This window comes from Astyanax mexicanus, chromosome 1 (genome assembly GCF_023375975.1).
Source record: "Astyanax mexicanus isolate ESR-SI-001 chromosome 1, AstMex3_surface, whole genome shotgun sequence".
NCBI classification, from domain to species: Eukaryota; Metazoa; Chordata; class Actinopteri; order Characiformes; family Acestrorhamphidae; genus Astyanax; species Astyanax mexicanus.
Genome location: NC_064408.1, coordinates 72,793,329 through 72,820,966, shown reverse-complemented (window position 1 = coordinate 72,820,966; position 27,638 = coordinate 72,793,329). Strand labels below are relative to the sequence as shown.

At 36.6% G+C, this 27,638-nt stretch overlaps 1 protein-coding gene across 5 annotated transcripts in view; it reads right to left on the bottom strand.

Annotated features, from left to right (window-relative positions):
• Nucleotides 1-27,638, bottom strand: part of LOC103021983 (1-phosphatidylinositol 4,5-bisphosphate phosphodiesterase beta-1) — a 174,060-nt gene that overhangs the window by 13,894 nt on the left and 132,528 nt on the right. Inside the window, exons 21-33 of one of the 5 annotated variants that reach the window (XM_022686757.2) lie at nucleotides 25,769-25,933; nucleotides 24,481-24,580; nucleotides 24,140-24,244; nucleotides 23,346-23,458; nucleotides 21,911-22,049; nucleotides 20,289-20,345; nucleotides 18,241-18,460; nucleotides 17,048-17,219; nucleotides 15,532-15,608; nucleotides 15,323-15,412; nucleotides 14,778-14,835; nucleotides 13,586-13,672; nucleotides 13,439-13,459 (exon numbers count right to left, since the gene is read on the bottom strand). In XM_022686757.2, the coding sequence (XP_022542478.2) occupies nucleotides 13,439-13,459; nucleotides 13,586-13,672; nucleotides 14,778-14,835; nucleotides 15,323-15,412; nucleotides 15,532-15,608; nucleotides 17,048-17,219; nucleotides 18,241-18,460; nucleotides 20,289-20,345; nucleotides 21,911-22,049; nucleotides 23,346-23,458; nucleotides 24,140-24,244; nucleotides 24,481-24,580; nucleotides 25,769-25,933 (1,404 nt within the window). Of the gene's footprint in view, nucleotides 1-6,521; nucleotides 6,822-13,438; nucleotides 13,460-13,585; nucleotides 13,673-14,777; nucleotides 14,836-15,322; nucleotides 15,413-15,531; nucleotides 15,609-17,047; nucleotides 17,220-18,240; nucleotides 18,461-20,288; nucleotides 20,346-21,910; nucleotides 22,050-23,345; nucleotides 23,459-24,139; nucleotides 24,245-24,480; nucleotides 24,581-25,768; nucleotides 25,934-27,638 lie in introns of those variants that run through there. The other 4 variants (XM_022686776.2, XM_022686767.2, XM_022686761.2 and 1 more) reach the window with 4 other exon arrangements.

Genomic DNA, 27,638 nt, shown 5'->3' with positions numbered 1-27,638 from the left:
CTTGAGACCCTGCGACTTTATATGGGGACATTACATTCTCTGCATATTCTCTACACCATGATAATTAGATGTTTTAACATTCACCCTTTGGCCTTATATGGAGACCATGCCTGTACCATCTACTGGTCATGAGACAACACTAAGCTTAATTGATTGAAAACAAGAGAGCGGGAATCCCAGTCCAGACAGAAAAATGAGCCAGCCAAAAACTGATTATAAGGTGCACAAGACGCACTGAATGTCAATGAATGTCATTTTTTTATCTAGTTTCATACATAGGGTGAATCAGATTATAAGATGCATTTTAAGTGACAATAGTTAGGAACAAGGGCGTTGCCATGTTTCCCCTTTACTGGGGAAGAGCCTAAGTAAACTAAACTATAATTTCTAAAAAAAAAAAAAAAAAAAAAAAAAACATTTTCAAAGTCAAACAAGCGCTGGATGGTAATCTACACAGATTTCCCTCCTGAAAACTGTTTATTTGGGTGAGTAAAGCACTTCAGTTTATTTACAATACGCTTAGATTTCCTATATTTTAGTGTGGTTAACAGCAGCGCTAACCGTGGTTAACAGCATTTAGCACTAGTAAATGCTGCCCGAAAGCAATACACTGATGAACCCTGAGTGTTTCAGTAAGCCAGGGCATGATCAGCTAGCAGTTTGTCCTAGTGGTAGTGGTCATATTGGTTAGGCTAATGCTTATGCTGCTCTAGTCTTGGTGCTGGAGAAACTTCACTGAAACTCCTGTATATTTACCGCTCCTTACAACCTGACCAGTACATTTTATACATAAGGCGCACCAAATTAAAAGACGAAAAATTCTGTAGAAATTAAAAGTTGATTTTTGGATAATTGTGTCCTTCTGATTCTAAATGCCAACGATAAATTTTAAATGTTCATAAACTGTTTATGTTAAAAAACTACTGGCCTAATATGAGTGACTTCCTGTACAAAGGCAAAGTTTAGTTTTTATACTTGTTGTGTCCTTCTAATCCCAAAGAGCTAGACAAAAATAAGATGCCCAGGTCTCAAGAGGTGTAATTCCTAATCTGATAGACCATGTATGTTAATCAACATTTTAGTTCTTCACTCCCATAAATACTATTATTCTTAGTGTCAGTTTTACAGGCTCTACCACAGAACAATTCCCAGCACTAAAATTAATTGTATTACTGAAATATTGTATTACATTATGATTTTTTTTTTTACTACAAGAACTTAACATTAGCTAGTTAAATCTACATCTCTCACTCCTCTCTTCTCTCACCTCCCTGTCTTCCTCCTGAATCTGTAGTTTTTAACTTAAAAGCCCTCTGCAGAATTTTATGATTTCATGACATTTCATAAAATCTGGAAACAATGACAACATTATTATTTACTGTTGCAGACTGAGAGTACTGATACACAACAGCAGGTAAAGTGTGTAAAGGCAGACTAGTGACAAAACACAGCTGATGACATTGAGTAATATTTTGTGTGGACAATGAAACAAACAGAAAAAAAACTGCTACTAAAGTAGGTAAATGCAGTGTAAATAGTACAATTATTAGTATAACTTAATGTAAATTATTTAGTTAAATCTACACATCAGTATTTAATATTACAACAAAAGTAATAACTCAACTTTTAACGAAGTGAAGTCGTTAGGAGAAGCACAAGCATCAAACACAACTTCAAGTCCTGCCACTTTGATGGGTATTGCTATGTAAATAAGCGGCACTGGCAAGCAATAGAGCACACTGCGAAGCTATTTATGCGGAGAAGGCCCTTGTTTACTTTAATTAAACAGCCTAAGCTTTCTGTTTGTCATTTGCTGCACTTCTTATTTAACATGCAGGTAGAAAACACTCATAAAAATCCTGCTCTATGGACCTGGCACTGTCTGAAGCTGTCCAAACAGAAGACTGGAGGTACTATTAAAGAGTGGGTTCGGCTGTGAGTAGAAAAGAGCAGCAGAGGAACATTGCACTTTGGAGGCCTCTGTCATTTCCCTGTTCCCTTTGCAATCAAATACCAGTGCTTGAGCTAAGGCATCAATTAAAGAGATCCGGTGCTTCCTTTGCCGAAGCGCCAGTTCAGGAGAGTGAGATTTCCACAGCCGCTCCCTGTACCCACTGCTGGCATGCCGAACATCTCTGCCACAGGGGGTTTGTTTGGGCTCCTCTGGTTTCTATCGAGTGACAATGGTTTCCCCTGGCGTGAAGAGGCAGGCGGCCCGTGTGCATTATTAATGCTGACCGGCCGAGCGGCTCACATCAAACAGGCCGAGAGCATGGTCGGCCTGGCGCTGGGGGCTTTAGCGACAGGACCCGGGATCTATGTAAACCTTGTGAAGCGTCTGCCAGTCTCTCGCTCTGTTTCTGGGAATAGGACCAAATGCGGCCGGGCCTGCTCGAGTCACAAGCTGTTCTGCTTCCATGTCTGCGTACAAACACACCCCTCCATCTGTCTCGCCTTTCTGCTGTCTAGCAATAAAAAGCCATATTTATTCTGCTTTTAGTCTCCTATAACCCCCCACCCCATTTTGGGTCTCTACAGATTAATAATAATACCTCTCATTACTGTCTCTGAGCTTACCTGCTCTTCATATTTCCTTTTTTAACCCTTTTTACCTGTTTTAGTCTCTTTCCTTTTAGGTATCTCTCTCGGCCGCATTCAAACCAGGCAGTTTGTAAAGAAAAATCTTGTATAACTTATTAACCCTTTAACAGGCCAGTATTAAAAAAAAATGTTCTGCCTAATATTACACACTTAAATTTTGAGGATTTCTATTCAAGGGTGCAATGTTTGGTAAGAAACGTTACTGAAAATCTTAAGTGTAATTGTAAATCTGCAACTGTTCAAATATAATGAATAAAAACAATAAAACAAAAGAAAAAAGTAGATATATTTGTGAATACAAATGAAATATTTAATGTCCTCCAAACCTTCTGTTTTGTAACAGTTGTCTGGTATTTAATGTCTTTTTTTTTTTTTTTTTAAGAATTTGTTGTTGATTTCTGAAATTATTAAGTGAAGAAGACAGTGGACAGGCAGTGGACAAAGTCCTTAAAGTTTTTAAAATGTAAATAACTTATTTTACTGCAGAAAAAATGGGTTTGTATCACTTGCACATGTAGAGCATACAGGCTAAGGTTTGTTAAGGGGTTAATTTTCTAGAATTTAGGTTATTGGTTGTTACATATTATACCACAGTTAGTTCCGACACTGCAATGTGATTGGCTGAGAGGCGTTTTATGAGTGCCCTTATCAGCCGGTAATGCACTGTAACCGAAGCTCTTCATGTCTTACTCTGCCACGTACAGGTAGCCTAGCAATGATGCAGCGCTTACAAACCAAACAGCGCAGCTACAAACAGAGCAGCGATGAAACAATTTTAACCTTTTTTTTTTTTACCAAACAGATCATTTGTTTTCATCCTCTTTAACTTAAAATCTTTTAGTAAACAGTGATAATGGAACTGTGGTATAATCGCAATAATACACTTAAGGTTCATGCTGTAACATGTAATATTGGCACTGCTGTGCTGAAGTTATAGCACTCCCTCTTGTGTATTATTGCTTAAATATATTACACAGAATTCTACATTTCCACAGAGGCATGCAAGTTTCGTAGTTTCAAAATAAATGAAAAAATAAAAAAGGAAAAGAGCCCAAAGGAACCCTGTATGTTCAGTACTTATCATCACTTTTGTCAAGAATCCAAGCTTATAAATGTATAAATGCTTTTTGTAGCCAGCTAAGAGCCAGATTTGGATTAATTTAATTTGTTTGGGAGGTTTTCTCACATTCATGCTTGTAAAAGGCTCCTTGTTCTGTGAACTTCTTGGGCCATCTTATCTGTGCTGCTCTGTTGAGGTCTATCCACAGAGGTCTGATGATGTATAGGGGACTGTAAGGGCCAGGGCAAAACTTTTCTTCTCTCTACTCAAGAACGTTTCACGTTTTAATGACTGTGGCACAAATCCAACTCATGATTGATTCAACCGTGTTCTAAACATTTAATCTTTTCTTACAAATGCTCCACTTTTTTTTGTTCAATTAATTTGCTCAATGCAGCCATATGTTTCTATTAAAATGGTATCAGTAAACTGGACTTTCCATATGCTGCATTTTATATGCTACATTTAGTGGTGCGGATACTTTTTTGTATCTACATTAGAAGTTGAAAATGGCTTTGTGAAATCATTCTGCTATTGTCTGATAGTCTTCTGCTGCTTTGTGGGCTATGGCTGCTTATTGTTAGACAATATTTATGTGTGAGAGTATTTTCAAAATTGCTATTATTTTTTTTCAAGGCTGTGATCACTCACTGACCAATTCATAAGACCTACATATCCATTTATTACCTTTTAGTAAAGATTTGTGACATGTGACATGAAAAATAACATACTACCACCACATTTGCGTTACTGTTGCAAATGTTGAAAATTTTCCATTTTGTAGTGGTCTCTCTTTCCATTTGTTGTGTGGCAGAAAGATATGGATTACACTGTAACTGTATACTCAGTATATGGACTAAACTGTAAACATGGTAACTGTGTCTGTACGAACAGCACTGTGCTTTATTTTTACTCATGTTATTTTTACTGCTCAATGACTGAGCATTAAAAATAACAGAAGCCATTAACAAACTGCTGAATTACTGACATCAGTCCCCACATGACTGAAACAACTCCCTTATTTAAATAACTGACTCCTGACTTATTTAACCACTAACATCAGGAAGACAAAATCCAATGTTGTAAAAGGGGTGAAACAGGGAGAATAATGTTTGAGCTCTATCTTAAAAGGCACATTGTGATGTTTATTGCTATCTTACACCATGCCAACAGTCTATTTTCATGCCTTCTGCCTGTGTCTTTTAAACAGCAACGGTGTTGTAAATACATTTACACTGATGATCGTGGTGATCTGGAAATGAGGTGTGTTCTGGTAAATTTCATACAGAGAGAGAAAGACAGAGAAAGAATTTGAGAGAGCCACAGAGAGAGACAAAGAGAGACAGATAGAAAAAGAGAGAAATACATACAGAGAGTAAGACAAAGAAAGAATTTGAGAGAGCCACAAAGAGAGACAGATAGAAAAAGAGAGAAAAAATATCGAGCTATTTAAATGTGTCCACATGTGTCCACAAAAAGTAGAAATAAAAAGTAATTAAGATGGAAATATGAATTCTTTGTAGTAGGGGTGTGCCATATCGTATCGTACACGACAATATCGTCAATAGTTTTTAAATATCGTGAAGGATATTATAACCTGAAATATCGTGCCAGATCACCCACCTATAATTATCACATCAGAGTACTACTTTTTGCTGTTTTTAGCAAAAGAAAAATTCACACTGTTCTCATTTCCTATTATATATCTACTAAAGACTAATCTGTCCAGTATAATTTATTTTACTTTAATCCTGGATATATGGAAATATTTGGAGTGCATTATTAGTATTGTGACATTCTGAATCATTGACTTCTGTTATAAATCTGATAAAATGGTTGTGTTTTTTAATATCTTAATTATCTTAACTTTGACTTTGACTTTGACTTTTGACTTTGACTTTAGGGGTGTGCCTAGTGCTGGGCGATAAAACGATATCGATAGTTATCAAGGAAAATATATATCGCGATAACTATGATAAGCCGGGACGATAGGATTCGATAAACTTTATTTTCTATTTCCCGTTTAAGTAGTGCTGTGAACAGGCGCAGCACGCGATCAGGCAGCGCGCCGAACTGCCTCTGCTCAGCCCAGAACAACCCCTCCCCCCATCCCCCAATCCCCTCACTCTGAACCTCACACAGCTGATCCACACAGCGGCTACTTCTCTCCCATTTACTGGATAAACAGCATTTATACGATAAGTTCATCTGAGCAGTTCTAAATATGTGGCATGGAGTCTCCTCACCAATATATTTAAAGAGGTACGCTTGTTCAGATTTCTGAAGGCAGGTATCGCTGGTCCGCTACCTCGTCTGCCAGGTTAGGTTAGCTCGTCTAATCGTCTCCGGTTCAGAGTTAGCGATGTTTAAGGGGGGGGGGGGGGTACCCACCTGGCAAGATGTGGAGATCCTAGTGTCTGCTGTCCACAAGGCCCTAAGCCTGCTAGTGATTTTGGCCATAACTCCCTTATTCTGTCATTTATGAGCAAAAAGAAACCTTTAAGTGTAACAGAAAGTGATTTGATTTATATCGTGATACATATCGATTTCGGCTGATATGGAAAACTATATCATGATAAGATTTTTTTCCATATCGCCCAGCCCTAGGTGTGCCATATCATGCCTTATCAGATGCAATAATGAAATTCTAAAAAAATCATTTTGTTGCAGAAGTGTATTCTTGTAATATATATATATTTTTTAATACAGTGTTTTGTCATATCGCCAAGAGTATCATTATCGTGAAAATACCATGAAATATCGTGATAATATTTTATGACCATATCGCCCACCCCAACTTTGTAGTCTGAAGTCTTACAAATATAGTGAATAGTCAAATGTGAACAAAAGGCACATTATTCTGAGTAAGCTTTAATGTTTGTTTAGGGACTTTTATTTTTCTCATTTTACAAGGGGTTGGCAAAGGGTTCCCCAGTGTTTACATCAGGCTGTGTCATTGCTGGGCTGTCTCTGTTTGGTGGTCTACTTTTTCTCTCAGTAGTACAGCTGTTGAGCGGGTGGGGTTAGGGGCCAGGATGAGCGTTGCCATAGAGACATACAGCTCCTGTTTGTGCAGCAATACAACCATTTTCAGCCACTGTGGCGGAGCTGCTGTCTGCCTTCAGCGCTGGACTTGTGTAATGGGGCAGAATTCACATTGCTGTCAAAAAAAAAAAAAAAAAAAAAAAACAGGTCTGACACACTACACTCTGAGACAGGCAAAATAACACAGCCGGGAGCTCCGCAACACGACAGCACAGAGCGCCTTTCCCTGCCAGCAAACTAATCCAGCAGCCGTCCATGAAAACACACACCAACGTGTTACAGAGAGAGAGAGGTGGAATACAGTATTTACCACAGTACATTCTGTAAAGTGTGCAGGTCAATAATACTGTCGTGTTCATTAGCAAAGCCTGGTCAAACCCCTGTCCAACAAATCAGAATCATATGGCTGTAAATAAAGTTCCCCAAGGCTCCAGACTAACTTTTTAATAATCATCCCAGAGCCGTCTCAAAATGAAAATCCTGTCCTATTTTATTTTTATTTTTTTTTACCATTCCTGTTGTATTTATTTGGGACTTTTTCTACTGCTATTCACCCAGTGTAATGAATCATACTTTAGTACTTGAGTAATAACATATATTCTGTAAATGTACTTTAAAATACTTTAAAAGTAAGTAAGTTTAGCAATGGCATGATGTGACAGACTCAGCTGACCTTTTTGATATCCATCCTGGTTTTGAAGGCGTATGGTGAGTCAACATACACTAATTTACTAATCTAGTACTGATGTGGTCAACCGGTTTATTTTTACATTGTTTAATTTTCTTTAGGTGTCTCATCATGTTCAATGTTTTTCACATTTAAGTCAATTTGCTCATCCAAAAAACTATTAGCCAGCGAGTTGTCAGTTTCTCTGATTACTGTTGCTACTTTTGAAGCTCCACAGTTGACCACAGTCGACATGGTGCTCCACCAACAACAATTATTTTCTTGGAGCCTTTTCTCACTTTGACCCTCTATCTCTTGTGGCATAACCAGCAAGCTGGTAAACAGACTCATTTTAAGCATTGGGAAAACTCCCAGTTATATGTCAACCAGCAGACGGTCTCCTCAAAAACTGCCTATAACAGGTTTTACCGCAAGCAAATTCTCCATCCTGAAAGTGTGTCGAAAAAGCTTTTGAAGGACAGGTAACATTTAAAATGAGTGGATAAAGAAAAAAAATGAGAACTGTATTTGTGTCAAACACAAAAATACTAATATACAAACAGAGCTCCAAGTTTCATCCTAACAACATTGCTGACTGCAGTGGGTATTTAAATAAAAATGTCTTATGACATTAAAAGTATATACAGTGTTTTAAGTCAATATTTAAATACATTTAATATGATTCTACACACATGCATGTTATTCTAATACAGCCTCATTTATTTACAAACATATATAATAAATTAAATACTAGTATAAGCTCTTCATAAATATTTAACTATTGCTTTATGAAAGCAGAATTCAATGCTTATAAATGTGCTATAAATCTCATATGTAGGTATCCTGCAAAGAAAGTGTTATCATTTAATGTTACTGTAACTAAACCCTGACAACAGGTTGATCCTGTTGTCCTACAGAGTCTTGTTTTAATGAGGATCAAAATGTTCTGCTCACTGCTATGTGCTAGCGTTTGTCACACTTTCTTTTTCCCCCCCAAAGTGCTTCTGAAAGTCGAGGCTTATTAGATTATGCTGCATGCTGGGAGGATGGGAGTCCTGGGGACCGCTTTGATTAGAACGTTAGCAGGAAACTGACACCTGTGCGCACACACACTGAGGTGTGACAACAATCATCTCCCATTCCCAACACTCTTCACTCGCTGTCTCTGCACAAGGCCCAGGCTCTGTAAACAACCGTTTAATTCTAGATTTACACCGACATGCCTGAAGTCATGGGTGAGGAACTAGTATCCATGTCCAATGATTTTTGCAATGTCAGATCAAGCTAAAGAATGATACACTGCAGGATATGACTTGTGGGATATGTGTGTGGGGCCCCTGCATTAAACGTGGATGTGATGTCTGACAGAGTCTCTGACTTATTTGTTTGCATGGACATTTCTAGTCAGATAAAGATGGTCATGATCATTACCACCTGTCCACTGTGGGTGGGAATACCCTCTATGATACATTCCCTGTACACCTGTGACACTGTGGATTGAGGATTGTTAAATGCCAATGCTTAAATTCAAAAATGGATTGTCCCATTAAACTGGTACCTTTAGACCTCACTCATATTCACATTGCCTTGCCTTGTTGGCCAGTGTTCAACCTCACTCACAAGATAGGACCTCACAACTTTTTCAAGCTGTTCCCATAGTCAGCACTTCATGATCAATTCACACACTGCTGTCCCATGACTTCTTGCATTTTTTTAAATTCATTATATTAGTCACTTCATTCAGCCATAGCTTGGAAGAATGGAATCTTGGTCATTTAATAGATTAAATAAAAATCTATTAATTTCTCACATCAATGAAACAATCTCTGTCTGTCTGTCTGTCTGTCTCTCTCTCTCTCTGTTTCACTCTCTCTCTGTCTCTCTCACATTCTTTTCAATTTAAAGTTTTATTAGCATGACAAATATATCACATTTGTATTGCGAAAGCTGTGTTTAAATTTTCCTAACATAATAGAACATAAGATAACTATCTCTCTGTCTCTCTTTCTAATTATTTCTCTCTGTCTCTTTCTGTATGTCTTTCTCTTACTGTCTCTCTCTTTCTCTTTGTTTTTCTCTGTCTGTGCTCTCGGTGTTCTTTCTCAGTTTCTTCTGTCTTTCTCTCATTTTGTCTCTCTCTCTGTATGTCATGCTCTATCTCGTCTCTTTCACATTCTTTCTCTGTCCCTCTCTCATTATCTGTGTCTTTCTCTCTCTATATGTCTTGCACTCTCTCTCTCTTTCTCCCTTTCTGTTTCTCTTTGTCTTTCTTTCATTCCATCTCTTTATGTCTCTCTCTGTATGTCTTTCTTTCTCTGCCTCTCCTCTCTCACATTATCTATGTCTCTATGTCTTTCTCTTTCTCATTGTTCTCTCTCTCTGTCTCTGTCCTCCCTTCACCTCTCTCTCTCTCTCTCTCCTCTGCTTTTCTTGGTGAGCTCTAAGCGAGCAGAGTCCAGAGACCGTTCTCCAGCAGGTCTCCAAAGACCTGGGGATGGTTATAGCTGTCCATTAGTGGCTGCTCCGAGGCGTGAAAATGGGTCAGGACTACTTCTCTCTTTCTCTCTCCCTCTCTCTCAGATATTAGCTGTGCCCTGGTTACTTCCACTCACTCCTCTCCTTTTTTCGTGCTGCTGATGTGGGGTTCAAACACAAATAAACAGCTGAATCTGCCTGACCTGCTTTGGATTGGGGGAGATATTTTTTTTTCACTCTGAGGTATTTGCTAAAGATATCAGACTGTGTGTGTGTGTGTAAGAGAATGAGGTCTGCAGGTCATCGTGAAATTATCCATGACCCTGGCATTGTTCCTGTAGTGAGCAAGGTTGAATGGATCAAGTGTGCAGCTGGACCACTGGCCTGCACAATAAACAGTTCCACAGCTAGGAACAATATTAATACTGTATTCCAGAGAACACTGCATCATTATAAAGACATGAATCCACCACTGGGAAGCAGGAATCGTCCACTGAAAATAACACGGAATGAAGTTGCTGGAAGAGACTCAGACTAGTCATTAAAGGCAGCAAAAAGTAGATCAAAATGAAAGCCTTCAGCCAAATGATGCTCAATATAGATATCAGCAGCTGAAGCTCTAGCTCACAATGATCCTGCCAAGACAGTCTTGTCCAGCAGCACAGCAGAGAGAGTGCATCTGTGCTGCAGTGCCCTCTTGTGTTCAGTCACAGCAGTTTATCGTCTGATTGGTAACACTATTAATATTTGCTATTACTACAAAATAAAATCATGCATTTTTTTCTAGAATTGGCTTGATGCCATTTTTAATCTAAACCCAATACTGATATTTGTTGATCATACCCTGATTGATACTGTATTTGATCATATATTGTGCCACAATTTATAGCGATAAGCAATATTATTGTCCTTTTTGCAGAATATTTTATCCCACTGATATAATAAATCAGTAGCATATTATGCAGTTTCTCAGTTTAAAAAAGCAAAGAAATCTGAATTCTTAAGAATATTCAAACAATGAAATTGTAATATAAAAGATGTATATGCATAAAAAAAATAAATCACAAATAAATAAATAAAACCACCACTTTTAAACAAAGTCATCATACCAACTAATTGACATTAATAGGCTCATGCAGAAGCACAATGGGTAATATTACGGTCAGCAGAAATGATGTTTTGTCCATATTAATATTGTTTAATAAGCTGATAATGTAATATTTTTGACAGACCTAATTGTTAGTATAAGTGTACATGTCTAGATATATACAAATCTCCACATTAAAGCATGAAGCTATTCCATTACAGCTATAGTGGTGGCTATGACTTTTTATTGATATTTTTCCGTATTTTGCAAATGTGCAACATCCTAGGGTTAAGGAGTCACTATATAAATTTAGTAAATTGTACAATTTTTCATTAATATGAGTTTATATAATAACAAGCAAAACATTGTAACAGTACTGCACATGCACATTATTTAAGGAAAGTACATCTTAAATGTCAGGGTTCCCTTTAAGATAAAAGTAGGCTATCCTGCTCAAACTGCTCAACCACTTCAGTACCCCACAGGAAGAAACTCAGCTATCTACCTGACCTCATACAGTGCGCGTTTGCTCTATTTTAGGCTAGATTTGTTACAGGATTAAATTTCTAATCCAGCTTTTCTGCCAGTATTTGCCTAATAAGGATATGCCATCTCTAAGAAAGATACATTCAAAGTACATTCTTTGAATTGGCTCCAAATGAGTACATTAAAATTTTGTTAGACAACACAATCAATGCCAAAATATAGCACAATTTGTATTAAAGTAGGACCATATTTTTCGCACCATAAGGAACACATTAAGCCACTCCACTGAAGTGCAGCGTTATACAGGAGCTTCAGTTTAGATCTCCAGCATCATTAGCATTAGCCTCTAACCACGGTGCTAGCTCTTTCATTTAGAGGTCAGTATTACCGGACTGTAGTCTGCTGTTTTAGCAGTTTTAGCATTAGCTGCTAACTGTGCTAAGCGATAGTTAGCTCTTTTGCTGTTCAGAGGAAAGTATTATCGAACTGTAGCCTCCAAATTTACCATGTTATAACAAGCTACGTGAGACGAACCGCTAGCTAATGAATCTAAGCTTACTTTAAATAAACTGAAGTGCTTTACTCCCCCAAAACAGTTTTCAGGAGATGAAAATATGTGTAGATTAAGATCCAGCACTCATTTGACTTTAACAGAAAATGTTTTTAAGAAAACAGTTTAATTTATTTAGCTTAGCTTAGCTTTATAACTGAAGTAGAAGAAAAATATGGCGACACCCGTTCCTTACTAGTGTCGCTTAATGCGCTTTATAATCCAATGTACCTTATAATGCGAAAAAGTATTTAATCCAAGTAAATTTGATTAACTTTTGAATAATTCTCCTTCATTAAACCAGTATGACAACTCAAGCCAAACAAAAGAAAAAGAAACTTGACTGAGAACTAATTAAGGTACTGGACATACAGTACATTAAACAATATGCACATACATACGTTAAACGTGATTAGCTATTCACAAGTGCCTTAGCAGAGCGAAACAGACTGACATAACTTTCCACACACCATTCAAAAGCACTGGACAAGACATTCTGTCATCAGCCCAAGAAGTTACTTTGTCAGATGAGTTCATCTTTGTATTTATTATCACATTTACACAAAAACTAAGTATCTCCAAATAACTTTGTGACATAATCTCAATCTAGCAATTGTTTTTTACACAAAGTCTTAAACTTTGATAAAGAATGGGCTAATAAAATGCTGTAAAAGTACTTGCAATCGAATAAATTCTGTTTACAATAAGGTTTTGTCATTCTTCTGTGAAGTCACTGCTTTAGAGATACATAGTTTTTGTGTGAAAGCAACACAATCTTTAATTAGACACTGAACACAAAAACAGTGATTTGATTTTACATGATTTAAATGTGTCAGTTAGGTAGCAGCTAACAAAATATTACCATTGAAACATTTCATGTCATGTAAATTCAAAGTTCTTTTCAGTGCAGGCTGTAGAATAGCCAATAAAGTTAAGTTTAGTACACAAATATATAGAAAACAACAGATTATATGGTGAGCAGTACAGTGTACAAGCTCTACTAATGACAGTGTTATAAAGTGTTTTATAATAAATATATTAATACAAAGAACATGCACGCATCTGGTAATAACATGGCTTTAGTCAGTAAGAACACGAACAAATGTTTTAATATACTGCATTAGTGAGAATTATTATTATCCATCTTTTCAGGTATTAGGTATCTTTATTGGTTTTATATGGTTTGGACTTAAATCATATTACATGTTATTACTCAGGGTTTGTAAGCTGCCTTTTCCAAGCATTTCTAACATAGCATTCTAACAATGCAGGGTTTACATTATGCAGGGTTAACATTATGCTCTTTATAGGCTTTAGGCTGTTGGAGTGCCATTATTATTACTTGCAGCACAAAGAACACATCCACTTATTAAGTAGCTGAGCTTAGTAAGCATTGCACAGCACAATAAGACTGCTTTCAGTAGCTGAGCTTAGATATATTTAGCGTTAGGATGCAAAACTGCTTACCTTCTCCCATGAACTGTCCCCCTAAAATAACAGTGAGAATGAGGTGACACACACATGGTGTGTGTTTTGGAAGACATGCTGAGAGAGAGTTCATGCCATGTTAAGTGATAAAACTGTCTGAAGGAGAAGAACTGGATTCTCTCATACCTTTGGTTTCTCATCCAGGATTTGCTGGCGTATGAGTTTGTGTGCCTCCAGTAATTTCTCCTGCCTTTTGCTTTGAGCATCTTCCAGCTTCAAAAAGAGACAAGAGAAACAGGTAATATCATTTGTTTTGTCTGTTTTGAATGTAGCAGGAATAAGCTGCATATTCAAGCACTTTAAATAAAAAAAACAGTAAAACAATACAAACAGCACAAACACTTAAAATCACTATATCACAAAACAATTTCTTCCCTTCAACCTAACAACTGGTAGTGACACCTTTAGGAATAACAGTAATTCAATTACTGTTTTAATACGATTTTCAAAATGGTGTAATGGAGATTATACATATTTACATATAGAAGATGAGTTGACAAAGGGAATCTCAGTAGTTAGACATTTGCTTCTATCAAAAACCTGTAGAGAACTCTTTTATTTAGCAGTGATTTTTCATATTTTACTTTTTTAGTTTTTTTTACTAAAATACAAGGACTTTATTTTTGCATCGTGTTTTTTAACATAAATTTTAACATTTTTAACATAAATGCCTGAAGGTTGAAGGAGGCTGCTTACTATTCTAGAAAAAAATGTAAAGGAAACAATAGCTTGTAAATCATTTTATATTGTGCTGCTTGTTAACAAATAAAAAAAACTTTTTTGAATTTGTTGTGAAAAATAGAGAATTGCGCATTTATTTAAATAATGTCAAGTTTTTTTTTCAGTCCTGGAAACAACAATTGAGACCTTCTAATGAAAAGTCATATACCAGCCATTCTTCACATTTGGAAGTTAATCAAAGAGTGAACTAACCAATTGCAAAATTTGCCGTGGATAGAAAACAGTTGTGAAATTTAGTTATGAAAGTTGTAAAAGTTAGTTATATACAGTATATAAAAATTAATGTGGTAAACGTGTCTTATTAATCATGTTACTTTATTTTTAACGTCGTCTTGAGTCAAGAAATATAAGTCTAAATAATGAAAATGGTTCATATTTGATTTTCACTGGAAGAGATCAACTGCAACAAACATGTCCTGTACCTGAAGAACAGTTTTTTACAAGAATTCTGTTCCACTTTTCTTTGCAGAATAGATTTTTAGTAGTCAGGACTACAACAAAGTTACACAGTCACACTACCACCACCTTACAAACAGCTTTTTAATTAGGCACATGTTGACTGTCATATGTAACTTACCCTTTTAATATACTGTACAACTTCATTCACATGTGATCTGTTGATCTGTAACTTCTCTCTGTAAAAAACACATTGTGTTGGTTGAAGGCTTGGGTTTAAGATTTAAGGCACATACAAAATATGATAGATGAATTAATGAAGTGAAAAAATCCACATGCACACATCTAATAGACAAGATTGAAACAAACTAGCTAGGTCTTTAATTCAGGAACTCAGTATAAAAGTAATATGTATAAATGTGTAATGAGATGAGATGTCCATACAAACCTTAATTTAAATTAAAAACTTAAGTAATTTAAAATATATCCAATTATTAGCTAGCATTTATCTGTGTTTTTGGCTCTTGAATTACTAAAAATCTTACACTGCGTCCCCCCAAGACAAAAGGTCTGGGCCTGTGGGCCTAATACTTTGATTCCAAATCCATTATGCTTCGATGCCGGGTCAAAAATCAAAACAACTACATCATTGTCTAATTAACCAGATTGTATTTCATGTATTCGAAGAACAGTAAATGTAGGGTGCAAAATGTCAGAATGACTTACTCTTCTGTCAGATTTTTCTCTATTGACTTTGCTTCATTAATCCTCTCCTGTCTCTTCTTATCCATTTTCTTTTTCAGCTCTTTCTTTTCCCTGCAAAAAAAAAACATATATATAAAGTTACTGAACAAAGTTAAAAAAAACTATATATAATTACATATAATTATACTTAAACTGAAATGATCATAAACACTTTATAACTCAACACTCACTTCTCACACTGCTCTTTCAACTTCTTCATCTGGTTACTCTGACACTCCTCAGCAATGCTGGTCAGCTTCTCAACTAGCTGGAGCGGTGGACATTAAAGAGACATGAGACATACACACACACAACAGTACAACATTATTTAATATAACAACATAACATTAAAGTTCTACTGTCTATGTGGAGTTTTCATCTATTTATCCATATTCGTATATTTTTTATGTTTTCCATTTTAATATTTAATTCTTTATTATTATTTCTATCTATTGTTTACAAAACACTAAGACTATTCTGCTGTAGTGTACTGCAGCAGTGTGATACAGGAGAATACATGATAATGGATCTTCAGATTTCCCCAGTGCACGCATGGCCTTAAGGAAACTCAGTGGGCTGGAAACCTGTCAGCTCTTCATAAGCAACTTAATTAGGCTTTCTGCCTGGGTAAATCTTAACAAATTTTCCATCATGGATTATGCTGTCTGTGGTAACGTGCAATCAACATTTACATCACGGTGAGAGATCACGGCAGAGTGCTGAGTCGCACTGGTTTGGCAGAGAGCAACACCCACACACTGTGTAAACTGTACATATTTTTGGATAAAATGATGCTTATTTAACACAATTCTTTTTAACTTAACCCCTTAACAGGGTTTGAGCCATATATGGGCTATAAGTGCAGGGGATATAAAACCCCTTGTCTTTGCAGTAAAATAGATTATTTACATTCTGAAAACTTTAAGGAATTTGGAAAGATTACAGGAAACTTGGAGAAGCTGTTTGTTCATTCTTTACTCCATTTCATAATTTCAAATCAGTAACAGGAATCAGCTCAAATTTAGCATGTTTGAAAATAGACGTAAAAACTATATGTATTGATGAAAATATTGAAAGTTTAGGTTTTTAATTGCAGATTTTAAAATATTTTCAATTACAATTAAGATTTTCAATAAAGTTTCTTATCAAACTAAAAGCTTTTTATGTAATGTTTGAATAGAACTCCTCAAGATATAGGTGTGTAATATCAGGCAAAAAACAGACCAAAATGCTGGTCTGTTAAAAGATTAATATATTTGAAGAATGATTAGATTTATTTGTGCAACAACTTGGCATGTCTAATATATGTTAAATTAAACACCAGTTTACCATCAGTGGAAGCTTGTAGCTAAAATTTCAAATCATCTTTTTATTAAATTTGCTTATGCAGTTTCTCACATAGTTGCGCTAGACATTTTCTTTTAACTTTTTATTAGATCATATTACATGAAAAAATAGAAATTCAGTTCAAAGTCATAGGAATGAAGAGTGCATGCCTTGGGGTTTCAAAGAAAAAATGAGTATTTGTATACAGGCCATCTGATTGCTTCCATTGTTTTTCTAATTAGTTAAATTAGATAAATTTGTGTAGTAGTGCTAAACCTGAAGAGAAGGACATTTTGGACACCAGGCATGTCTTGATTGAGTGATTATAGTCGGTGTAAAAGATAACACTAGCATTCTATGTTCTCTGGAGGCAGGGTGTACCTGTTTAATATGTTTGCCTTTGAGGTACTGCTCACTGTAGTACTGGTCCTGCCTGAGGGTGAGAAGTTGCTGCTGCTGCTGTTCCTTCAGCTCCAACAGTTTCTGAGCACTTTCCTGCTCCAGAGCAGCCAACTCCTGTTCCACAGTGCACAGAGCATTCTCTGAAGATGATCTAACACACAAACACACACACAAACAAGCACCAATGGTACATTTGCGGTATTTAGTCCTCACTCAAACCCAAAATTTGAATAAAATACAACTCCAGTTTCACAAAAAGTTGTGATGCTGTGTAAAATGCAAATAAAAACAGAATGCAATGAACTGCAATTCATATAAAATCTTGAAACATTTTACCATTTCATGAAAAACTCATTTAGAACTTGATGGCAGCTACACAAAATTGTTGGGAATGGCTGGAAAAGTAAGTGGTGTAAAAAAACAGCTATAATTTACACCTAACCCACATGATTAAGTAATAGAAAAGAGCATTTTATAGAAGTATACTATTGGCAGTTATTTAGATCTTTTGGTTATATTGGATGCTGGGGATCTTCAGGCCCTCAGGTGGCACTGCATTAAAAACAGGCATGATTCTGTACAGGAAATCACTGCATGGCCTCAGGAACACTTCCAAAAAGCACTGTCTGTAAACACAGTTCACTGTGCCATCCCAAAAAGTCATAAGTCATATTCTTTGAGCTAAAAACATTTTTCTGTTAGTTCTGACTCCATTTGCAATCCATTTTAAGTAAGGTTTGGTTATAAAACAGTGAATGATTTTCATAAAATTGTAAAATGTTCACTTTTACTCTATGATATGTGTTCTATGTTGTAAATAATCTATGGGTATATGGTAATATAATTGTAAAAAGGGATTTGCATTTATTTACATTTTACAGAGTATCCCAACTGTGGAAACTGGGTTAAAAATGAAGAGCTTTAAAATGTTGAAAAAAAAAAATGATGTTTTATCATTGACAAACTAAAAAGAGCCAGTGCATGGTAAAATCTGCTGAAACAAGACTGAAAATTAAAAGTAAATGTAATTTATTATGTGTGATTTAATTGAATCAACAGAAAAATCAATAATAGAGATTAAGAAAATATAGCCACCCATCAAACAATAACTAAGAGTGTAAGAGAGATGGTGGCTAGGAGTTATAGAGGAAAGTGTTAGTTAGGGAACCTACCTTTTCTTACCATCGCGTTTGGCGCTCTTGTGGAGGGCAGAGCGGCGGCGGAGCTGTTCACTATGTAGCTCACTATGCCGGGCCGTGTGCTCTTTAATCATTTCTGTGGTTTTCTTATGGTGCTTCTTTACCAGTTCCTTCAGCTCCTTATAGTGCTTCCTCTGCTCCCTCACAAACGCCTTCTGCTGTTTCAGCTCCTCCACCGTCTGAGCCTCCAACTCTATAACAGAACAATTACATCATGTTAGCTTTCAGTGTTGTGTTAATATTTTGAAGGTATAGTTTTTTGGTAAGAAAATGCACAGAAATGGCAAGCTACAGATGTAAACTATACCGTTATTCAGTTTCCATCTTTTTGATTACTAGTCAGCAAAAGTGTAGAATCAGAAAGACACATTGTACAGGTGTAATGTTCTTTATATGTCTGAAAGTGGTCAACTTTATGTATGAAAGTAAACTGGTAACTGGACTGACAACTTGACTAGGGTTGGGCGGTATGGGGGTAATATTGTATACTGCGGTATGAAAACCTTTAATGTAAAGTTACCTTGAACCTTCAAACTAAGACAGTTTTTCATGAAACAAGCAAATATGTGCTCTGTGGATAACACAGGCCAAACCAGCTCATTTATTCATAACCATTTATGACTGATACAGAATGGGGGCTCTGAATGGTTTACTGAATTTAAGTCTGAAAACGGCTGGGAAAAAAACACAAGCCCACCCAGTTGCAAGTTTCACAACTGTCTGATAATGGCAAAGTTCGCTGTTAGCCTGCTAGCTTAGGTTCGCTTGTTAGCGGTTAGCCTGTTAGGGTTAACGGTTAGCCTGTTAGACTAGCAGTAGGGCATGTTAGGTTAGCCTGTTTGCGGTTAGCCTGTTAGGTTAGAGGTAAGCCTGTTAGGTTAGCGGTTAGCCTGTTATATTAGCAGTTAGCTTGTTAGAATTGCCTGTTAGCGGTTAGCCTGTTAGATTAGCGGTTAGCGCGTTGGCGGTTAGCAGTCATCTAGTTATCTAACTAACACATCAACTAACTACACTAGATACTATTTTTTATAACCAGTACTGAGATTAGTCTACTACTTTAATTAACTAGTAATAAACAGCTGTACTGGGCTACCTGGTCCTCTGTATCTGTACTGGAGGCTAGCTAAGTAAGTAATCTCCCAACACTATGTTGATCATTCTTGTCTAATGGTTTAATAAGTGGAGTTTCATTGTGTGCAGTGTTCACCTAGTCTATAAACAAACTAAACTTTCTATTTTGTAATTATGGTATGAAAAAAGTGAATACCACCCAACCGTAAACTGGACACATCTAATGTTCTATAGAAGGAGGGTTTATATGTTTTAGATAACGTCATACAGTGAACACTGCAGAAATCACACAATTAAAACATGTTGATTTATATTATTGTCAATAATTCACAAAAATATGTACAAATACCATGCACATTTTTAAGTGGATTTTAAATAGAGGTTGAAGTTATAATAATTTTTATTCCTTTCATAAATTTGTATTAAGTATTAAGAAGCATCAATGGTAAACCATAGTTTAGATACAAGTACACTGAAAAAAAATGAAATAAAATGCATTGGTGACATAATATTTTGCTGTCTTTATTAAAAAGTATCATTTCAGGGAAACATCTCTTGGCTTTGCCTATAGTAAAATTTAATGTTTCTCTTGTTCGTTGATTTTTATTCGGTCAGCAACAACCAACAATGTTGAGTTCCTTTACACATTAATTTGTTAATCCATTAAATAAAAAAAATAAAAAGTACACAGTACACAAGATAAGAAAAGCTGTAAAAAATATCCCATTATTAACTTTAGATCATTACATAGCCAAACAATAATTGTTTTAAATGTGTAAATAAGTAAATAACCTTCCATTTTAGCTATAGTAGCTTCATCACTTCAAAACTAGACTTTAGACACTTAATATGTCATTATGTAGATACTGTATATATAGACATCGACAATGACAAATGAACCATTGCTGTAAGTGATGTGATTTGATTACTATGAAACTATACAACGGTACCTGTCAAAACACCCTGATTCACATCTTCATGCCTGGGAACTTGTGGCTTCACCGATCCTAAAATGAAGGCCACACAAGGACGTTTTAGTAACTTCTAATAGGAAGTTTTCAGTAACTTATTCAAGAGAAGCATAATTTGCACTGTCAAGCAGGAAATTCCATAATTTCTAGTGCTTTACAAGATAAAGTTCTCTCTCCCATGGGTTTTAGAGTGCAGGGATGCTGCTGTAGAGTGAGAGAACAGAGCGTTAAGAACGAGAGGGAGTATGAGGCTTTACCAGGTCACACAAATACACCCAAGCTGTACCATGAGCTGTGCTGCACGTCAAAACAAGACCTTTAAAATCAATACGAGCATGAACGGGGAGAACAGGAGTAATACAAGACGAGGTGAAGTGAAGGTGAGAACTCTGGCAGGACATTTATACAAATACTGAGGCTGAAGAGGAGCAAACAACTGCAGTAGTTTAAACTGCATGAAATAAAAGCCTATACCATTTTTCTCAGCATCAGAAAATGACTCAATATCTATATTTTGTATTAATCTGTATTCTGTACTTAATAAGAAGGCACAATCTGAGTGTCACCTACGTAAAGATTGATATAAAGACACAACCATTAAAATCATGTTTTCTAATTTTAGCAAGCAAATCAAAATCAGTTTTTTAGATACAGTTTAGCTCAAACAAATATAACATTATCCTCAGCACTAATGTAAATTTGAGAATCATCAGCAAATCAATTAAAGTTCACAACATACTTGCTCTGTTTGATAAGATAACATAATAGATGAGATTTGGTCCTCTTTACCCGAGTGGGACAGTGTAACAGACCATATTAAAAGCTGAACGGAGGTTCTAACAAAAAAGGATATTGATAGCTCAGAGGACACAAGGTGAACATTCTCATCAATCAACAAGACAGTTTCAGCAGTTAAAAGATAGACTAAAAAAAAAGATGATCCTACAGTTGGTCAGAAACAAAACAATCTATCAATTCAGCAAGGAATGGCATTTTAAGATCACTATATTCCAAATACAACATACTATTTGATGTAGATATCTAAGGTTTATTTTAAGCGTAGCATGCTAATCAAATCATACCTTAACAGACTTCAAATGTCCACATTATTGGACATGTCAGTTTACCTTTTCTAATTTACACCTGTACTGATAAATAGACCCAACATTTTAATTTTCTTAACAGGGATAATAAAGCTGAAAATACATTTATTTTATAATTTTATTTCAAATTTTTATCCCATTTTTTCCCAATTTACATGGCCAAATACCTAACCCACACATTAGAACCCCTATCACTAGTGATGCCCCAACACCAGGAGGTGAAGACTAACACATGCCTCCTCCGATACATGTGAAGTCAGATACCGCCTCTTTTTAAGCTGCTGCTGATGCAGCACTTCTGAGTAGCGTCACAGTGCACTCGAAGGAAAGCATGTCCAAAGCTGGACATACATGCAAAGATATTTTGGAAAATCTATGTAAAGTTAAATCTCAGAAAAGACAAATGTCTATCTCTGCAACTGAGATTTACTGTATATTTATATTTAGTAAGTTTTCTGCATATTTACAAATTCCTTTATGGGATACAGGGTGGTGTACCTGAGGGGTGTGAGTGGTGGCTACCCACTGAGGGTGGTTTTGGAGTGATGACTGGAGCATGATTGGTTCCATTCTCTTCTGGAGCTCGCTGCACGTCAGGTTTCGGCTCTGTCACCACCTCTCCTCTAACCACATCTATCTGCAAGTGTAACCACACAGACATTAGCATCAAAAGCACTGATCAGACCTCAATTAATATATAATATGATATAAGAGACTAAACAGCTGAAACACAACAGCAGTAGTAGTAGTAGCAGTTGTAACAATAAAAAAATTCAATAACAATGATATTTGTTATTATTGCAACATGCTTTTTATTATTTAATAGTCACCATACAAATAATACTTTACTAATATATGCTGTAGGTTATGCAGTTATTAAAGCAATGAATTGAAATGTAATTGTCTACATACTGGACAGGTAAAAAAAAAAACAGACAATACAATGTGAATCTCTAAAATAACTAAAACATTTGGTACGATAAGGTTTATACTTTTGGGGGCAGTTTTGCAGACAGGGATTAAGACTATATTGGACTACACAGCATTTTGAAAAAAGATTTTTCATTGAAAAGAAAGTCTAAAGCCCTATCCGGACGGAATTAGATTCTCGGGGGGCGTCTGTGAAAAATATTGCGCACTTATACTCAGTGCATCCGGACTGGAGTTTTTTGGCTTTCTTGGTCACATGACATTGCGTTCAGTAGCTCCTCCATTTCCACTCGCTGTTGTGTTTACATGGATCTCCATGGAAACGCTTCCCCAGAGTGTAATTACGGTGCGTGGCAGTGAAACCAGATATTATATTAAACACGAGGAGACGAAACACAGAGCTGCGCATCCGAATGGGACTAAAATTACTGGAGGACCACAGAGTTCAGCGAAAAACAGTAGGTAATTCAGCCTGTAATTTTCTCAGAAGACGTCTGTAAAAACACATACATCGTCCTTCTGGACAGAAATAAAATCACAGTATCTGAACCATCACAGTACCTCATCTGCAGTGTAGACTCTGTAGATGTAACGTTGATATCCGATTCTGATCATGGCTAATCCTAAACCTGGATCACTCTGACCTTCTCTCAGTTCTACTCTTTTACTGAAGGCTTTACTTTCCTCTCTCTATTAGTTATCAGTGCCTTCGCAAAACACAGCTGGCACGCTTCAAAACACAGCAACTTCCACGAAAGCAGTTGCCATAACACCAGCTCATGATAAGTGTTCAGCTGATTCAGCTGCATCAGCTTGATTGGTTGAGAGTGAAGGACAAAGTGGAATCCCACAGGATGAGCCAATCAGCTCTCACTTCGGTGGGCAGACTGCTGAGGAGTTAGGGTTATTTTATGTGATGTGGCATAAGCTTGAATATACCACACATTTACACACACACACACACACACACGCACATAGACGTTCTGAACTACACAATACAGACCTTACTGTTCTCCTCCTGTTCTCCTTCCTCCTGAGTAAGAGCTGCCAGCTGACTGGCTCTCTGCTCCATCAGGCTGATGTAGCGAATGGGATTGGACAGCGCCTCAATCACATCTGCTCATGCGGTGCGACATGAAGACAAAGACATCAAAGAGAATCCAATCACAAGTCTAAATACAACTTCTGTATTTTAATACTGTTTTTGTATTGAATCCGAAAGAGCCTGTGGTAATTTTTGTGTGACACACCCTTTAAAAGAAGTGTAAAGTTCCTTACAGTATTCCAGTGTCCTTCACTTTAACTGAACATCCTAAGAGCATCACAGGACAGTGTGTGTGTGTGTGTGAAAGTGTGATCAACTCACCTTATTTGTAGGTGTTTCAGCAATTAATGATAGTAAAATGATTGATGATGTTTTTTTTATAATTAACTAGAATTTTGTATGACAGTTTTTTTTTGTGCGTTAACACTGCATATTGTGTTACATTAAAATAAAATGTGCGTATATATGCAAGACCTCATTTCATCACTTGACTATTGACAAATGACTCTTTTGTAAGAAAAATAACTCATTTGCCTTCAGTGGAAAGCATAAAAATATTTGATTCCATGATTTATAGAACAATTGCCAAATTTACCACACTGGATAATGAGGCACACTATCAATAAACTTCTATTTCTTGTCTATTTTGCTGGATGTTAATCTAGTACACAGGTTTCTCCCCTGAAAATGGTTTATTTGGGTGAGTAAAGCGCTAGTAATTAAAGGACTTCTGCCATACTTTGGGTTCATACCTGCGAAAGTGTCAGGGACATAGTCTTTGACTTCAATGTAGACAAAAATGGCAGGCAGCGTTAGTGTCTGGTTCTTCTCATTTCTCAGCCCTATGTAATGGTAACCTGAAGCAGAAAGCAAGACGACAGAGGAGACACACTGTTTATCATTGCTTTTAACTGTTAATAACAATGCTGAGCAGTCTTCGCTTGTGAAACAGTGATATCCTGAAATTAAGAGTGTAAGTTATGTAGTGCAGGTAGAAAAAAGTCGGTCTGTGTACAGCATAGATGTAGTAGTGCGACATGATGTATTGTACTCTAAGCAAAGTGAAGTACAGAGATTAAACAGAGCTACTTGCCAGGACGGATGGCGCTCACTGGAATGATGCGCTGACCAATGATCTTCCCGTTGTCCTCGTAAACGGCTATTCTCAAAGACGCGAGAGTTGGAAGAACCACCTGTGAGAAACAGACCGACACAAAATGCTCAGAGTACCAAGGGAGCCATTATTCAGACAGGTGTGGATACAGTTTAGTGCCTTGATCAGAAATGCATATTTTCTGTGTTTTCTAAACAGGTAAACAGTGATGGTATAGTTACTTTGAAAAAGTAATCCGATTACTGATTACTGATTACTCCTTTAAAAAGTAACTTAGTTACTTTATGGATTACTTGATTTTAAAAGTAACTAAGTTACTTTACAAGTTACTTTATTAGTTACTTTCAGCAGCTGCAGACACCACCTCCCACCGCCTTAACATAAACATTATAACCAGTTTTGCCAATACTCCCTTTATTGTAAAATGCATTTTTAACAGCAACAATGTATCTCTATTAAGTTGAACTATTTCCTAAAAAATATATGTTTTTTTTTTGTATAAAAATAAAAATTAACTTAACATAAATATTTTTTTAATAAAAAATAAAATATGGTCTTTCTTGACCTGACATATTTAACACTGTAAAACTGAACATTGAACTTGTTGTTCTCTGCAGGGCAGCAAGGAGTGGTTTTATAAAACAGAACCGTGTATATGGTCTAGACCAGGGATCACATATTTGCAGACTGCGGTCCGGGTCCGGACCTAGACGTTGTCCAATGCGGACACATACCGGACCCATCTACTGAGAAGGATTTAATTCTGACAGTGTTAATTTAAAGCACCGGAACTTTTCTTGTCTTTACGGTATGTGCGCTCTGCGCCACAGTGAACTTCCAATCACGTGTGGTGTAAAATCTTTAAATGCTCTCCTCTGCAATATAAAATTTGTGGCAGACCGCTTCCCTGGATAGTGAATTGGGACGCGGCCGAAAACGGGCAGAAACTAAAGACATGCCGAGCGCGAGAGAGAGAGAGAGACAGGGGAGAAAGCGAGACGCGTGTGATTGGGGAAGAGCAGAGGGGGAATGGGTAAGGGAGCTGTGTGTGTGTGTGTGTGTGTGTGGAGGAGATGAGGTGGAGAGAGAGAGAGAGAGAGAGAAACGCACAGTGACTTAAATAAGTAACTTTAATCGGATTACTGGATTGGAAATAGTAACGCGTTAGATTACTCGTTACTGAAAAAAAGGGTCAGATTAGAGTAACGCGTTACTAAGTAACGCGTTACTGACATCACTGCAGGTAAATGAGTAGGCTTTGATGTACCTTCTTAAAGACTATGGGCTCCTCATCCCACACTGGATTGACAGCATTGCCTGGGGATGTTTTGGTCCGAAATGCCTTCCTTTTTGTGTCCACCGGAAGCCCAAACATGTCCACCTCCACATAGGTGCCCACCTTCCTATCAGACAGGAACTGGCCTGATATGATCTAACAAACACAAATAAATCATTAGTGGTTTCACAATTTTAACAGTGAGTCACACCTGCTAGACAAGCTTAGGCTTGTTTTTGTGATGTTCTGATCAATACCGAAGTAAAAAAAAGTTGATATATTATGGGAAATTACTTTATTCACCTATCTGACTCTTTTAAGGGGCCTCTTACTTACAATTTTCTCTATATATTACAGAAGCACATACATTAACTGTTTAATATTTCAGTTTCAATGGGGAGAGAGGAGACACCTATTACATTTCAGACCTCATTTTAGGTTTAGGAGGAAATGTTATGTTTGATATGAGACATTACTGGATTTGTGTTGTTTGTATATCAGTTGCACTGCTAATTTAGGGTGCTTTGACAACTGTCTTGTTTGGTGCCGACTTTCATAGTTTCAGTTTGGGTCTGAACCAAAGTATAGCATATGTAAAATGGGCCATAAACCCAAAATACAAAGGACCAGAGTTTAGTCAAATCAGAATAGGTGGTTTTGGTCTGGACCTACAGAACCATTTTCCGGTTCATCTGCAGTGTGAAAGCACTTTTTTTTAGTTAGTCAGACTTTCAGACCACTTACAGAAAGTTGAGTCAATCTTTAAACAAACCAGAGGAAAAAAGAACTGCTATTGTTTTGAAATCTGACTCCCCTTGGTGTGCAATATGGACACTAATGCTTAGTAATTCATTTATGTACTGTACCAGTAAATTAACCCTTATTTATAATCAGAATTAAAAAAATATGAGAGGATAACCTTTTACACTCGTTCTGCTGTGAGGGGTGCATGTACATGGAAGGGGAGTCTGATGTTGACAGAGAGCTAGAATTCAGCACAACACCTGGCAAAGAAACTTTCCGAACTCATAACTAACATTCTACACACCAATTAATATGAAGTACAGAGAGATGCAGCCCATGGTGCTGATGACAACAGGATGTAGTAACGTTCTTTAGTCCTCTCACTAAACTGCAGTGTGAAACCAAAACTAATTAGACCAAATGTACATAATGTGACAAAGACAAGAACCTTGGTACGGACTCTGGTCTGGACTTTCCGGTGTGAAAATGCCCTTACAGTCTTTGTATTTAAATACTACCTGTATTTTTACCCTTTCTGATTTTTTTAAATTTAGGAAATACTCATATAAATAAATTACAAACCATTAAACTTAATCAGGTCTGGGTTGTGATGTTTAGGTGCAGGGTCAAAGGTCATTTGTGAAGTGTTTTTTTCTGAGTAACTACTGTGCACTAAGTGGTGTTGACTGTATCATTTGTGTTTTTTATTTAATAACAGTAGAAGTCTGAATAGTTTTTCTTGCTTGGTGCTGTAGAGGTTGAATTGTGCACTCAGTTTTAGCAGGATCAGACCCTGCTTTACATCACTTGAGCCTTGTTTCATGTCTGAATTGCTATAGTATTACCTGGTTAGTTTTCACAACTGTAAGAATGGTATCAAGAAACTAGCATCAAATCTATTTGTTATTTATTTGGTTATTTGGTATCAAAAATAACAGGAAATCAGTCGCATTGTCTGTCTGTTGATGATAAATGATGATTAGTTTATGCAAGCTTTGCTCTTCTTTCTGCAGACAAACTGCATCCTCAGAACATCACCTAATTATAAAATCACAGATTTAGGTTCCCTGGGGTTTTTGATATGATGCCTTATTTAAGTATTCATTGCAATATTGCC